This window comes from Salvia miltiorrhiza, chromosome 3 (assembly GCF_028751815.1).
Source record: "Salvia miltiorrhiza cultivar Shanhuang (shh) chromosome 3, IMPLAD_Smil_shh, whole genome shotgun sequence".
Classification (NCBI taxonomy): domain Eukaryota; kingdom Viridiplantae; phylum Streptophyta; class Magnoliopsida; order Lamiales; family Lamiaceae; genus Salvia; species Salvia miltiorrhiza.
In genome coordinates, this window is record NC_080389.1 from 2,897,468 (window position 1) to 2,914,574 (window position 17,107).

Below are 17,107 nucleotides of genomic sequence, written 5' to 3' on the forward strand. Positions count from 1 at the left end.
CTCAATTAGAGGGATCTCAGTCAGAGATCAAAACGAAACTTTACATGCAAACACAAACGCCTGTTAATAGAAATCAGTTTTGACCGAACAGGGTTGACGACTGATACTGAAAGCTCTTCAGTAAGTAGTTATCAGTTAAGTTGCTGGAACTTAACTGATCCACGTAAGGGCTTCAGTCGTGTTTGCTAAGAACAGAGATGATAACACTCGTCCTGACTATCAGAAGATAGATCAGTCAGACTGATATCATACGCAGCGGAAATTAAACTTAGTTTCGTAATAGCCTCGGTGGAGCACGTTGTTGGTTATTATGTTGCTCTTTGCTGTTAGTCAGTGTTCAGTTTATCAATAGAAATAACACAAGTAAGAATGTAAAACTGAAAGCTGTAAACAACACAAAGACTTTTACGTGGTTCGGAAAAACCCTTTTCTACATCCACGGTTGGTTGATCAGACCAACAATCCACTCCGCAAGTGCTTAACAGGTGCACTGCAAACCGAACCGTGTGCTTGCCTGGTGCACACAACCACACCACTGAAGAAAACCCTTCTTCAATACCTACGCTTCACTCGCGTCGGATTTCTCTGCTCAGTACAACCCGTGCTAAGGCTTCTCACTCAGAATCAGAGTACCTTCCTGAACTCTGAAACACTCAAACACTCTTATGGGGGAGAGGGTTTGAAAGAGTGCCAACTATACTTACAAAGAACAAGTTCTTTGAAGCAAGTTTGACCTTTGGCTTCTGGGTAAACAGATATTTGCCTAAGGTGTAAGAGAATATGTGTAATCAACAGTAACTGATTTTGGCTTTGGAATTCTCTTTTTCGATTCAAGCTTTGGGGAGGTTAAGCTTTAGGCTGAGTAGCAATTTCGGCAGAGCTTCAGCTTATGTCGTTGAATCGGTGAAGGTTGAAGTGATCTTCGAGCGCTATTTGTAGGAGAACTCTTGAATAGATCCGTTGGCGTAGATCGTCCTCAAGATCTCTTCCGTTGGAGAACAATTCGAATTTGGGCTGAGGCTTCAATCTTCGAGGTTCCTTGTCTGGGTGGAAACGGCTCTCTTTGATGGACAGGAGATGTGACGTCTCTGAAAAGTAACCACCAGATAGGAATGACTTCTGCAGAGATAAAGATATCCTGAGATCTCTGCATTTAATGCGGCTGTACTTGTAAGTACGTGGCTTCCTCTGAACGTTGGAAGATCAGTCATATGAGGAATGTTCAGCTGATACTTGACTTTAGTATCAGTCCACTTGCGCGCATTAAGTAATCAGTCTTCAACTGATTCTTCAACTGATACTTCAGTTGGTATCTGCAGTCTTCAGTCTTCAGTCTTTCGTTCTTCAGTCTTCAGTCTTCAGTCTTCGACACCGCAAGTTAAACTAGAAACGAACTCTAACATTTGAGTTCAAAACAATTCTAGTCTATTACAGTTAAGTCCTATGAATTTTGGTATCATCAAAACAAGGGTTAGGATATTCCACAAGGTTCCCAACACAAAGTTTGTGTATTTAGGCGCAACTAACCCATTGGACTTTGCAGTTCCTTAAATTTTAATTAATTGCACAATTTTCATCAAATTTGCCTCTTGAATTGAATAACATGGACTAGTTTTTTGAGATAATTGAATAACACAGGTCTAGGAGATTATTGTTGTCTCATATGAGTACTACTCTTGTTCAATCTCAGGTTTACAAAGAAACAATATTATCTGTGGATAGATTAATCTCTTGAGCATTTGGGATGCCCGAGCTGTTATTTTCTGAATTGAGGTTATATAATAGGGAAAACAAACGACGCAGTGCCGGTGGCAAAAAGATGCTGAAAAGAGAACCACTTTGCTTTTCTTTTTGAAATGTGGAATCAAAATTGCTGAAATTGAGGAGCATAATCAATAAAATGCTTTTAGTTTTGCATAGTGAACTATTCATACCAAAATTATTTTTCTTGATGCAGTTGCATATTTTAGTTGATTATGGTTTTAGGCTTATGCTCATTCTCTGTCTCTCATGAATTGTGTTGAGGATAGGAAATAACGTTGATATGGGCACTTAATTTGTAAGATTTAGATTCCGTTCTACAGCTTCACCTGGTGTAGTTTTGTACCAGCTCTTTTAAATATGTATTTTTCCTTCAAATTATTAACTTTTAGAGTCTTCTTATCCATTCATAGCGTGCAGAAAATAAATCAAAGTGGAGTATGAATGATATATAGACATTTCTCTTTTATAGAGAGGAACAACGACGTCAATAAAAATAAATAACATTTCAACTGAATTATTTCAACTTAGATAAATGAAAAACTTGATGCCATATTTGGATTCTAGCGAAAAAAGACAAGAGGCAGTATTTTCTACAGCCTTTTTTTTATAATGTAAACAGGTCCGGGTTTAAACCCGAATTTGCTAAATGAATCATGGTTTGGCGTGGGTATGACCCGGTGGCACGGTGTCACCGGTGGTACACAAGTATTTGTGAAAAGACAATGCATATCTGGAATGCATTTGTAAGTGACAAATATGATAGTGAAAAGCATTAACAATGAAAACCACACATTAATCTTGTCTATTTAGTTATGTATTTAAATAAAGAACACACTAATCTTTTGTCTGTTGGTAACTTCACTTTCTTCGGTCATGTTCTTGAAAATACTACTGCTTTATTGCTTTTGATAAGAAGGATACCATTTTCACAAATAAAATACTATACACAAAGTACATTTGCACAAGATAAATAATCGATTGCTCTGCTTTGCTTTGCTTGCTCTTGTTTTTAGCCTTTAGGTGAGTTGGATGTTACAATATGATAATCAGATATTGTAGTTCCTGCTTCACATTATTTATAGCCTATGCATTTTCGGCACAAAGATTAAGGAGAACAAAATTAAGATAAAGATGTGTGTGTCACACGTGTTTAGTATTGTGTTTATGGAATTTTTTATTGTTCTTAATTTTACCAAGGAAAATGAATTTTTTTCCCTTTCACTTTACTTCTTATTTATATTTTCAGATTATTTAATTATTGTATTTTCGAAAATACAACATGGCAATTATATGAAATTTAAAGGAATCTGCACACACTGAAATTAAAGGAATTAAAAAAAATAAAAAAAATAAACTTAAAATTTTCATTTAATTATGGCGCTAGTTTTTGGCTGCCATTATCCTCAAAACCAACAAAAAGAAATCTGCCAATCTCTAAAATTTCATTCAAACAACTTAAAATTTTCAAATTTCCCACAATTTATATGTTTTGAAGAGTGATATATGTCTATTGTTTTATGAAGAATGTTGATATTTCATAGTTAGTTTCTTTTTTCCAAGATACTTGGTTGTCATTCAATCAACTAGGTCACTCATACAAGAAAAAAGTTGTCCATAAAAATCAGAAAATGGGTGTTAAAATGAGACAAAGTTAGAAATATCCCTAAAGCTTATGGATGAAGATCAAGTCAACGAGCACTAAACAGAGGTGATTGCTGAAATCGAGGGACGTGCAACTTTTATACATTGAGTAATTTTAAATAGTTTAAACTTATTTAAAAGTGTGATTGGAATGAGATTATTGTATGTTTGTGATTAGAATAATATGATACTATTACATTATTGGCCTTAAAATAGATTAAAAAATAAGGACATAATAGGCAAACTAAATTTGGTAAAACCAGACACTTTTATAGTAGGTATAGATTATAGATACTAATTAAACATATGATTTATGTTGCTAAAATTAAAAATAATTAAAAACAAGCTAAATATAAAGTTATAAGTAAAATTAATCACTGAAATTAGTATATTCCCACATGCAATTGAATTCCTCGTCACATCAAACTACACGAAAGTTGGGATCATTAACTATAACATGAAAGGGTGGGTCCCCTTGAAAATTAATCACTCAAATTAGTATTCCCACAATTGAATTCCTCATCGCATCAATGGACTACACGAAAGTTGGGAGTTGCCAAGCTCTGCAGTTCTTGGCTGACGTTGTTCAACTTAACTAGAACATGAAAGGGTGGGTCCCCTTGTAATTCCTCTTGTTCCTCTACTATCTTTTTCAAAGACACAGCCATTGTTTCACTGCAAAACCACAATCGAATTGATTTGAGTGTTGGTATTTCTCCAATTTCTGAAGGGAACTCCTCCAACGACCACATGTCATCGAGAAGAAGTTGCTCAAGGCGTGGCAAGCAGTAGCCCTCTAACGTCCAACATTCCATATCCCAACACTCCGACAATCTCAAGTATTTGAGGCTGGGGAATTGGCCTTCAACTATTTCCCAACTGCGTCTTGCAAACTCTCCATATTTCAGTGTGAGCTTTTCAAGAAGTGGTAATGAAGCTATCTTTTCCAGAATTTCCTCCAAATGGAAGTTTTCGCATCGAATATACAGCTTCTTGAGTGAGTGCGGGAAGCTAATACTCTGCAGATACTCTTCACATCCATCTTCAATAATGCACCTCAAGCTTTCCAGCTTACTCAGACATTGAAGATAGCTGAGGCACTTCACTCTCTCCATTACTTTATCCTTGTATCTTATATACAGTTTCTTGATATTGGGAATTCTCTTAACCATTTCTGCATTCAAGTTGAAATCAATCACTCCTTTGAGCGTCTCTAGATTCTCCATCATAACATCACTATCCCCGCTCGGGGGATCTGGGAGATAACCTTCGAACTCGACATGCTTAAGCTGATGCATTTTCCAAATTTCTACTGGTGCAGTCGTAGGTTCAACCAAACAATAAACAATTAGTATGTGCAGATTCCAGAGCAGACTAATTGAAGAAGGGATTTGGAACCCCTCACGAAATCTAGCCGAAAGGTACCTCAAGTTCACCATTTGAAACACATTTTCATCTAAATACTCTTTGGAATACTTATATGTACTCAGTGTCCTCAAAAATCTGAAATCTAGCAATTCTGGAACCGTATCACCATCACATATGAAAGAACGAGCACGTGACGACATAGTTTCCATGGCATCCCGGACTGTCATAGCTGAAGTGCTTCTGGGAATAACAATGCGGCGTTGGCTATTTATCCCTCGAGGACAATGTTGCCCTAACACATAATAAAACCTCTGCTTTTCAGCTTCTTGAAATGATAGATCTCTCACTAAATCATGCATTTTGCAGTACTTTATATTCCCAACTGCCCCCAACTTATGAACTAGAATGAGGTTTCTATCGACTAGCTCCTTCAGATACTCATTGGCAATTGTTTTCGAGCTTTTATTGATTATTGGTTTGAGAAAGCCTTCAGAAACCCATAACCTCATGAGGTCTGGAACCCTAATTTCCTCATCTTCCCCAAACATCCCCATGTACAAAAAACAAGGCTTCAGATAGGCAGGCAAATGGTCATAGCTCAGTTTCAATACTCTCAAGCAATATTCATCATTCTCAGAATTCACTATTGAGCTTATGTTTTCCTTTATGTGCTCCCAATATTCCGGTGTAAGTTCGGACTTTGCCAAAAGACCCCCAATCACAGCAATCGACAAAGGAAGTCCCTTACATTTCCCCACAATTTTCTTTCCGATTTCCTCGAGATGAAGAGGAAAACCCTCATCCCCAAATACAGTTTTGGAGAACAAACTCCAGCTAAAAACATCATCTAAAAATCTCATACCAATGCTGTTAGAGTCTGTCAACTCGGCAGCCAAGTTTGAGAGCCTAGTCGTTATGATTACTCGACTCCCATCATTGTAATCGGGAAAGAAAAACCTCATCTTGTCCCACACCTCTACACTCCACATATCATCCAATATTATAATATACCTCCTACCGCATAAATACTTGTACAATTTTTCTCCTAAATCTTCCTCACTCAGATCACTACCCAAATTTCCACTTACTTGGTGAAGAACTTGACTAAGTGTTTCTCTAACATTATAAGTTCGAGAAATTGAAGTCCACGCACGAATATCAAAATGCTCCTTAACAAGTGCATGCTCAAATATATGTTGGGCAAGAGTGGTCTTACCAATCCCGCCCATCCCTGTGATTGGGATGATTTGGCGGTTACGGTTGCCTCCAGTGAGCCAATCCAAGAGTTGAAGTTGCACGTCATCAAAGCCCACCATCATGCTTTCCTTCACATTGGAAGAGGATGTCAAGGAACCAGCTTGAGTCGAGGAGACCTTTCTCTGCAGCTGAGCTTCGGCTGCAGTCTCCATGGCTTCCTTCTTAATCACATTCATTTCTTCTATCACTTGTTGTAGATCTTCATAGAAGTCGATGCAACTGACATCCTCTCCAATGGCATCTCCTTCATCCGCTGCCGCTGCAGCTGCAGTCTCCATGGCTTCTTTCTTTCCATGATTTTGATACAAGTTGATGTGTTCATCATCGTGGTTTGATGAGTCATTTTTCGAACCTCCAAAACAGTTGAAAAAACAGCTGATTTTGGCTTCTTTGGATCTTCTCAGCTGAACCTTGTCCACAATATGAGATTCGACAGCATCTTCAGCTATATAAGCTGTATCAATTTTGGCTTCTTTAGATCTGCTCAGCTGAAGCTTGTCCACAATATGTGATTCGATAACATCTTCAGCCGCATAAGCTAAATCTGCGATACGCATCTCCAGCGAATCAGATTCATCTCCGTCAGCAACAGGGGACTTATAACCTTGAAGAAATTCCTGCAAAAAGGTAAGAATTTGAGTGAGAGATTCAACTTGTTGTTTGTGGATAGAAATTGGAGGGGAATGGTGATGCTCGATCGTATCGATGATATGCATAAGAGAAACCAAGGCTGCATATGCTGCCATGATCCAAGGATAAACAGTGTATGTATATTTTTCAGAGAATTTCGGACAAGAATTTGATGGAATCTTAGTTTAGCTTGAGCAAAAACAATGTGTAAAATGGCTATATCAGTCACATTATTGCCAAACAGCTAAGATAAGATAAGATATGTGGGTTGACCCTACAGTTTACTAGTGGTTGTCTGGTTGATGTCGCCTAGTTATTCTTTTTAATATTTTATTTAGAGGCAGCACCCTAGTCTAGCAAAAACCTTTTAGTCATAGGAAATTCTAGCCATACAAATAAAAATATGGAAATAATAGCATTTCTGACTAAAATACCCTTTTAGTGTGTAACAATATAAAATATACTATTACACACTTTTTAGAAACGAAAAAAGTGTGTAATAGTGTATTTTACATTGTTACACACTTTTTCGCAACCACACTTTTACATTACTAGCAGGAAGAACGTGCGATGCACGTTGAACACGTTTTTATTTTTACTATTTAAATAAAAAAAGGAACCAATGCAACTATTAATGATTAAATTTAAAAGTAATAAAGTAATATTCATACTTCTAAATAAAAATGCAAAAAAATCTATGAAAAACATCCTAAATTATCTAAGTAAGGAGTAAGACGAATTTTAAATCTTTTCTTGTTTGATTTTGACGATTGGGGATCTCTTCTTGTTATTTTTGGTTTGCAAAATGCTGTTCAGCGGCAGATCGTCGTCACTTGTAATGTCAATGTAGTCATGAAACTTTTTCTTGGTTATCCTTCTTTTTTTCTTTTGCGATTCTGTGGGCTGCAACTCCATCGTAGATTTTTTCTTTCTAGACGTAATTTTATTTTTTGATTTCTCGGGTGAATGTTTCTTTTCCTCCACTTCAGTCGGCTCTTCTTCAATATCTCCAACATCGATGCTTTCCATTGGTTCCATTTTTTCGATTGCATTTGCTACGATATTGAGATTTCCTCGTTGATCAAATTTTATAGACTTGAGCATCGTCATGAAGCGCATTTCTGTGTACGCTTGTGTGCTTAGTCGTCTATAGTATGTGGATTCTGTTTCACCCTGTGAAAATATATAATTGTTATAATTATGTAATATCGAATTTTGTAATATTAACAATTTAAATTATATATAGTAAGTGATTAAGTAAGAAATCATAATTTACCTCTTTGATTGAAGAAAGATATTCATCCACAGAGCATCCTACATATACCTCTGTCACTTGACCGAATAGTGTAATAATTGCATTGCAGTCGCCTTGTATAACATTTATTGTGATTCTGTATCCAGAATTATATAAAATGATAAAAATTAGTATATTTTTGTTATTGTGTCAGAAGGAAGAAACTAATTTTTCTAGAACTATGAATGATAGAACTTACCAAGAATTCGTTCAATCGCAGAAGATAAACAAAAACGCAGCAGAGAAAGAAAATTAGAGGCGGATATGTTGTAATTTGATTGTGTACAAAAAAATTATACACCATTATATAATGTTGATTCGAAAGTTTGATTCCTATTACAATTCTAATTCTAATATTGTAGATTTCTATAACAAGTCTTTGATCTATTAAATTATTTTTATCCTTATCCTAACCATATTTGAATTACTGTCTAACTCGGTTATACTACTAACTTTTGGGTGAAAATTGCAATTCTTAATCAACTCGGTTATACACCATGACCCCTTTATTTTTGTTTTTTGTTTTTTTAAATATTGCAACATCATATTAGAATTTCAATGAGACAAAATAATTTCCTCATATTAAAAAAATGTATTTTAAAAGCAACAAATATTTTAAAAATTAACAATGCATATTGCTATCTCGAAAACAACATAGACAATTAAAATGATGAAATTCCAGTTGCGTACCGAGTGTCTTGAACACAATGCGAATCATCAATTGCATCTTTCTGATTCTTCATGATTTTGTTGTCCTGTTAAACACGTAAATATAATATTATCAATGCAAAATAACATCATATAAATTAAATTTTAAATTAAATAATTACCTGCGATCAAAACTTGAGTGTAGACAACATTTTTCGTCAACATTTTTTGTCTTGTATCTGTTGTGTTTGGCTTAATCAACACTTTAGTAGTAGACATTGAAGTTCCTCGTGATAGAGCAACATATAATTGTCCGTGAGAAAATACCGGAGAAGGCAAATATACACCAACATTTGGTATAGTTTGTCCTTGAGCTTTGTTTATTGTCATTGCAAAACAAAGTCTGATTGGAAATTGTTTTCGTCTAAACTGAAAAGGATATCCTTCATTTTCAGCTGGCGAAAGAGGAATTCTTGGAATGAAGACATGCTTTCCCATATGTTGGCCAAGCATTATCTCTGCGTTTATGACGTTGCCCTTAAAGTCTCTGCACACCATTCTCATGCCATTACACAGACCATTTGATGGATCTAAATTCCTTAAAAGAATTATTGGACAATTTTTCTTCAATACCAACTTATGTGGAGGTAATCCATTTGGAGTCAAAGAGTTCAAAAAATCGACGTCATAGTTTATGTTTGTCTGGTCAATAGCTTCATCAAAACTGTTGAAAATTTGTTCTTCTCCAGGAAACATGGATATCAACTTATCATTCAGCTTATCCACATGCTCATTTTTTGGCGTTAATATTGCTCGATTCGTCATGTACTCCGCCGAATATGCATTCCTTGCTAAACTCGGAAAAATGGCCGCGATAAGTCTTTTCAAAGAATTTTCTTCATTGTCATACTCAATTACCATATCATCTGGAATTTTGATATTACCTTCATCATCCATCGGTTCTTCACCATTTCCAACACTTAGTAAGAATTTTTTGAATTGTGGATCATTCTTTGATCTCATATTTATGGACAAAGTGATCTTTTTCATTCTGCCCCATAAATAAGAATTAACCAAACTTGCTAATATAGTCTGGTAGACTGTAGCTTTAGGAACAACCGGCAATACTTGTCTGAAATCTCCTCCAAAAACGATGACTTTTCCACCAAAATCTTTATCATTCCCCATGACATATTTTAACAACTTATCTACATTTTCAATTGCCCATTTTTTTGCCATCGGTGCTTCATCCCATATAATCAGTTGTGCTCTCCGCAATAACTCGGCATCTGCACTTTGTTTTGAAATTGAACATTCACTTGTTTCATCAGAATTTATAGGAATTTTAAAGCGTGAATGTGTTGTTCTTCCTCCTGGCATGATCCCTGCAGCAACTCCAGATGTAGCAGTTGCAAGAGCTATGTGTTTTCTTAATCTAAGATGAGCTAATAGTGCACGATATAAGAAAGTCTTTCCAGTTCCACCTGGTCCATCTATGAAAAAAATTCCACCTTCTGCTTTCTGTATGGAACTCAAAATCATAGAAAATGCTTTCCGTTGGTCATCATTCAACTTTAACTCTGCATCTTGATCTTCCTCAGGAATTTGTATCGACATCTCATCTTGTATCTCTCTGGAACAATTATTTTCTATATTAGCATCATAAGAAGGAATTGTGAGAAGATCATATGAATTTATATCTTTTCCCATGCTCTCTAACAAAACTCTTAAGCTCAGCAATGTCTTAGAAACACGTTGTCGGATTGAAGTATTGGCATCCCTTTTAAAATCTTCAGACATTGCGTCAAAGTAAGTATCCCATAAAACTCTTACATCTGTCGGTGCACAATGTACCAAGATTATTGCAAACAACCTACGTAGTTCATTTGGCATTTGAAATGTTATTGCCTCATTCATGCAATCGAAAATACTTTGATCAGCTTCTAATAAACCCCTTTTTTGTGCCGCTTCTTTGAATGTTGAGCATTCTATACCATTAACCGTCAATAAATGTCGGAAAGAGGTTGGTCCCCTAACATGATTCAACAATAATTTTTCATAGTACCTTTCTCCTTCAATCGGACTAACTGCACTTATACGTCCAATAACGCCAATTTTCTGCCTTTCTGTCCAAATTTTGTCCCTCTTATTCCATACGTAATGCTCTGGAAATTCTCTGTAGAGAAATTGCCTTACCTTTTCACTTGTAGCACACATAGTAAAATATTCAGTTAGCATTGTTTTTGAAACATGATCCCACAATAAAAGCTTCTGCAGATTTTGGGATGCGTGATAGGATACAAACTGTTTGTTAGGAAGGTGAAGCTGTAAGTTGATAACTGCTGGAGAAATATCATTCAGACCAAATTCACAAATTCTCCACATTGCTTCTTGTGCAGATACCCATTGTGCATCTTGAAATTGTTTGATTTCATCAACTTGACGCGGCTCATCATCTTGGGTTATATGAACGGCCACCCTATCATGTCCCTTATAGATATATTTGTACAAATACTTAACAACTGTGATACCAGTGCATACCTCGACATTAATATGGCAGTTGTATCTGGACAATAGATGTGCATTATATGGCACGACCCATTGGTTGTCTAAGTCTGCATTCCGAACACGTACAATTGATCCATTTTTTCTTCTTCTGTAAATTGGATATCCATCTTTACCTTGTTGTGTGCTTTCACAATATGGTCGTGGATAATGGCATTTGCAATTTCCTTTTACCATACAAGGATTATTTAGATTTTTCTCTCCGTAAGGTCCATGCATCATATGTTTTTTCACCAATTCAAACAATTCGGAATTGTTTTCTTCATCAGGAAGTTCGGCACTTACAAACTAATCTATTTCACTTGTCGTATTCAACTTATGCCCAGACTTGAAAATTATCAGCATGTGGACATGTGGTAACCCTCTTTTTTGAAATTCAACCACATCAACATGTGCAGCTACATGTCCAAAAAATTTCCTCTTGAATAATTGATATTTCAGGTCTTGCAGTTTTGCTCGAAATACTCGTGTAGTTAAGTCTGGACGTTCTTGAGCTGTTTGACCATCATATAATGCTTGCTGTATTTCTTTCCACTCTGGATTGCAAGTCATTGTAATGAATAGATCTGGTTTTCCAAATCTTTGTACTAATGTCAATGCATCAAGATATCTACGACGCATATCTCATGGTCCTCCTATAAATGTTGCTGGTAGAACAATTCTTTTGCCAACTTCATTCCCTCTTAATTCTCCATTAAAGACACTATCCACAATTCCTTGATACAATTCTGCTCTCATAGTTGATTGGTTTTGACGATAATAATCCAGTCTCGTTGTCTCCAATTTTATGTACATATCCACTATATATTGCTGTAATAATCTTCCAGCTAATAAGAGTATGGATTGTCTTGGATTTCTAATCTGTATCTTATAGCAAATATATTCTCGGCATGATACATTATTAACGTTTTCTCTTCTAACACCTAAAAACATAGAAAAATACAATATAAAAAAAAAGTTATATTAAGTGATTAGTAAAATAAAATAAACATAACAATATACAAAATAAATATATATGTCAACAATAAGCAAAATTGAATCTGTAGATAATTAATGTAAAAGCATTTCGCCCACGTCGCCCGAAATAAAATAGCCTACTCTAGATTATTTATCAAAGTTTTCGACAACTTCAACTTTTTCTAAACCCGCTTACTATATTATATTTACTCTATGAGGCTTAACTCATTAATTGGTGTTAATTAGTGATCAATGGCAGCAATGGGTTGAATCCCTTCGTAGTTTGGATGGCTAAAAATAAAAAAAATTCCAAGACGAAAACTTTTACACGTGTTATTGAATGAATGTACGTATTTTAAATTATAATCTCATAATTGGAATAATATAACTTTAGAAGAATAAAATTATCCAAAAGTTTAATACTACAATTTATCAAATTAGTAAAATCAATTATAAACATTATAAAAATATAAAATATGATACTTAACTAATTTAATCATCAATCAATTTATAAAAAGTTAATAGAGATACCTTGTTCTTCATTGGAGATAATATCGCATGCAGTTATGGTTCTTGCTAATGAAGTAGAAGTAGAAACAGAATTTGTGTTACGAACCAAAGATGCTGGATCAATCTTTCTAATGTTTTGATGCCAACCTGTTTCGCCCATTGGAAAAAGAAGTGGATATTGCAAAGGATCATAACATCCATAATAATGTTTTATTCTATGTCTGTCGCCGGAATGAGCATGAACTACAATATCCCGCTCCAATGGAATATTTTCATTATTTCCCTCAACCCATATAGCTGCAACTTGATCTGCATGTGGAGAATTATATACTCGTTGATCTAAGTTGACATCTTTAGAAATATGAAGCTGAACATTGTCCATTGAAGGATAATCTTTCAATCTTCGAAAGAATTTTGCATACGGGTTGATCTCTAAAATTTTCATGAGCATCTGTACAACTGCTTCTGACAAAACTTGATTTTGCATTATGTTTATTCTGTTCTCAAACTCACTTTGTGTGTCATAAAAGTATAGCTGAAAAAATGTTGGAGACGTATATTGTGGGATCAATCCAGGAAGATCATGATAAACCATGCCTTGTGCTTGAAAAGAATAAACTCCCCGTCTTGCAGATGCCAATTCTTTGTCCAATTTTACACCAAACGAAGTAAATGAGAATATACTATTATAAGCACGAATATTCCTTCTGAAATTAATAGCTTCTTCTGACTGGGCCGTAAACAATTCATCCAACTCCGGAGGAACTTCAGAAAATGCAAGTTTAACTTTTCCATTATCACAACAAAAAGTAGGAGGTTCATATTCAAATCTTCTTGCACCACAATGAATGCAATCAGGCACATTTTTCAATTCATGTAGCAATGAACCTAAATAGATAAACAATATAATTAAAAAAACATTAATAATTTATCATAATGTATTAAACGTATTTTTATCTTAAAAGAATGTAATACTTACAATTCAAATCACTTGCATTTCGTTTACGTTTCTTTTGTCTTTGTAGATTTTTTCTTTGTCTATATACCTCATTAGCTGCAATATATAAATATAAATATATTAATTAAAAAAATAATTTGATTTGTGCTCATGTTGTGTGATATGTGGTGATTATAACATAGACAATTAATATATATATATATATATATATATTATATATATATATACTTAAAAGCTTGTGCGCTCATGCTATAGAAAATACCTGAAGATGAGCTTGTTTTGCGCAATGTAACTTCCATGTTCATAGTTAGTGTATATAAATTTTAAAATCCTGCAAAAAAATATTTATTCTGTAACACAAAAATAATAAATAATCCACATCCAAAATTCTAGTATAGTTTACTTCACAGTGTATTAATTACAATCATCTCAATTGTCTTCCTCAAACTGACAAAGGCCACTCAATATTGCTACTCTCTAGAAAATTGTAAGCCAAAATCATGAGATGTGCTCCTGCCCCTCACATGAATTTTCACCTCTCAACTTTTTATGTTTTCCCGAATATAATTGGAGCACGAAATTTTGAATTAAATTATGCCTTTTTTTCTCTCAAAAAAATAAATTAAAATATAACTATGCCTTACTAATTTTATTTTGATAAATTACACAATTAAGCCACATTCAATAATATGTACTATGTTCTAGCTGCTAGTAAATTTATAAATATATAATTTACTATCGATTTATATTTAGATATCGACCCGTAAAACATCTCATGCATATTTTTTACTTACAAGGTGATAGGACATCCAATTTGGAAACAAATAAATGTTTAAAATTCATGCTGCAAAGTTTATGTTCTTGAGAGAAGTTATGGAGATATAATTTTGAGAGAGTCTGAATCTATATCTTAGTTTATTATTGGGATTGATAATCTTAGATATTGAGCAATGAGAAATACAAACCATCAAATACCATAAAATTGCAAACTATTTTGTAGCATATTCATACTGAAAACAAAATATAATCTCCTGAAATTTGAATATAATATCATAGGCGTACCCATGTGCGGAGGAAATTATGAAATTCCAGTCGACGGCGGCGACCTGCGGAGCAAATTGGCAAACAAAATATTGCTTCTTTAATCCATAATAATGTCAATCTTATTTGCATATATCCTTCCATGACCAAAACATGGATATCCTTACCTTGATAGATCACCTTCAAGCTTCTCTGCCCGACTAATTAAGCGAGAAATCGAACGGAATGGTTCTCTTCGAAGTGTTTAACTTGTCGGGTGACCTGGACATATTATAACCAGAAAAGTATTCAAAGGGCGAGCAACATTATAAGCTCGCTGGAAACTTATGAGGAGTCCATATGCCAGCATATGGTTAGAAAGCCTAAAACTCTTTAAGTCAGTCTTATCTTGGTAATGACAGTGAGAAATAATGCGATGCTATTGGTTTAACTCAGCCTTTTGTTTTATAAAAGCTATAACATCAACTAAATTAACTACAACTTTAATACATATATAAAAACTTTCCCAACAATTCAAACCAATATTTTATTCACAGAATAAAATATCCGAACTCAAAATTTTGACATAACCAAATTTTTTGGACAGCCGCAATTGAGAATATTGCTTACGAATGCACGACGCTTGCTTCCGTAGTGAGGACATGCATGCTCAATTCTCAAACAAATTCTAAAAGCTGATATCTTTTTAGATATTATGATAACTTGAACACAAATACTTATTTTTTTAACATCCCAATTAGCCTGATATCTTTGAGAACAATCAGTAGGACCATAATAACAAGCTTTATTAACACCTATGATATTTTATAAGGATACACAAGAATTTACTTGGATCTCAATTCAACAAAGACAAGCTGCTTGCTTCTCATAGTGGCGCTGGTGTAGACGACATACGAAGCGAGAATCAAAACTAACCTCAACCGGCCTTCGAAGAGGGGAGGCGGCGACCGGAAAAAAGACTAAGAGCAACGGTGAAGCGCGGCGGACCGGAGGCTCACAGCGGCGGCGAGGTTGTATGCGATGGTGCGGAAGAATGACTTTGAGGTTAGTTGCGAGGAGATAATTGATTGAGTTGGAGAAGAATTAGTAGAACTTTAATTAATTTTTATTTATATTTAGAGTTTAGTTTAGTTAGTACATAAGATAAAGATTTTGATATATATAAATATATACGGAATTAGAGTGAACTTCTTCCATAGATAATATTATATCCCTTAATTAAGATAATTATGAAGTCAATGGATTGAAAAATCGTGAGTCATTCTCTTTAAAAAGGCAAAAAAGAAAGGAGTCAAAATTAATTGAAAAATCGTGATGTTGATAATTATTAATCTATACTAACAAATTTATATTTTATGGGTAAAATAGGCAATCCACAAGTTGTCCCTTAAATTGTCATTCGCTCTTTTTCTATTAGTATAGATTTCTTCAAAAATTGAAATAAGTTGATATGCGATTTAGGAAATAGGAATTATAGGGTATAATTGTAAATTTACAGTAATTATTTATTATTGATTTAAATAGGAGACTATGAGGAGTAAATGGAGGGCTATGAATAGAATCACCCTAAGTTAAATGAACGAGATCGAAGACTAGAATTACGTTACTTTCTCAAATCATAATTCCTGCGAAATAAACGGGCCACAAGAATTTTATTTCTTATTTACTTTTAGATATACTATTGGGCTAGACAAATTAAATGTAAGATGAGATATAGAATTTGGTCTGGTTTTTCGGGCTAACCCGGCCCGGCCCATAATATTTATACATAAAATACATTTTTTAGATGGGCTATGCTAGAAAAAAGCGGCCCAATTTTTTTGAACCAACTGCCAAGGGAGAAAGTGAACAGTAGGTGTTCGATCAATTGTCTGAACCAATACGCAATACTAGAGGAATTTATCCTGAATCGATCACTTACCCACCGTGGGCAAGCGTGACATGCCCACCACTGATGTGATGGGCACTTTGGTAGCAAAAAAAAAACAATTTTACTATTTTTTAGTTAATTTTTTTTTTATATAAAAATCATTTAAAAATTGTGGGGACAACCCCTCCACACATAATGTATAATCTGATGAATGTTCTCGTTTGTAATGTCCGTGGGCTCATAGATGAATCTAAACGAATTATTAAGGAAAACTGCATTTTCTTCTCTCTTCTTGTGATCGGTAGCATCGAGCCCAAGTCTAATTTCAATAAGACAAATACTGCTTGTTCGAAAGCGATCAATATGGTTATTATGTTGGGCGGGTTTGGACGGATAATTCAAAGTAATTATTATTGTGATAAAAATTAGTAATAATCCACATGAAGAAAAACATTATACTGAATGGGCGGGTTTGCCCTAGGAAGAAAGGGGTGGGGGACGTGTTCTACGTGAAAGGGGTGGGCAACAATTCATGTTAATTAGTTTTTTTGATTTTTCGAATTTATTAGTCTTGGGATAAAATGGTAATTTGCTAATTTAATCT

General features: G+C 34.6%; 2 protein-coding genes across 2 annotated transcripts; both read right to left on the minus strand.

Moving 5' to 3' along the window:
* Positions 1-3,880: 3,880 nt before the first annotated feature.
* LOC131016800 (putative late blight resistance protein homolog R1B-23) lies at positions 3,881-6,916 on the minus strand. Its single transcript, XM_057945542.1, has one exon. It carries the CDS (start codon positions 6,774-6,776, stop codon positions 3,933-3,935), a length of 2,844 nt encoding a protein of 947 aa, XP_057801525.1. The 5' UTR covers positions 6,777-6,916; the 3' UTR covers positions 3,881-3,932.
* Positions 6,917-11,545: 4,629 nt separating this feature from the next.
* Positions 11,546-15,705, minus strand: LOC131016887 (uncharacterized). The gene is made up of 7 exons (XM_057945676.1): positions 15,549-15,705; positions 14,801-14,894; positions 14,655-14,698; positions 13,855-13,923; positions 13,614-13,688; positions 12,656-13,522; positions 11,546-12,090 (listed from the first exon to the last, which is right to left on the minus strand). Exons 4-7 carry the CDS (start codon positions 13,895-13,897, stop codon positions 11,792-11,794), a joined length of 1,284 nt encoding a protein of 427 aa, XP_057801659.1. The 5' UTR covers positions 13,898-13,923; positions 14,655-14,698; positions 14,801-14,894; positions 15,549-15,705; the 3' UTR covers positions 11,546-11,791.
* Between the last annotated feature and the right edge of the window lie 1,402 nt (positions 15,706-17,107).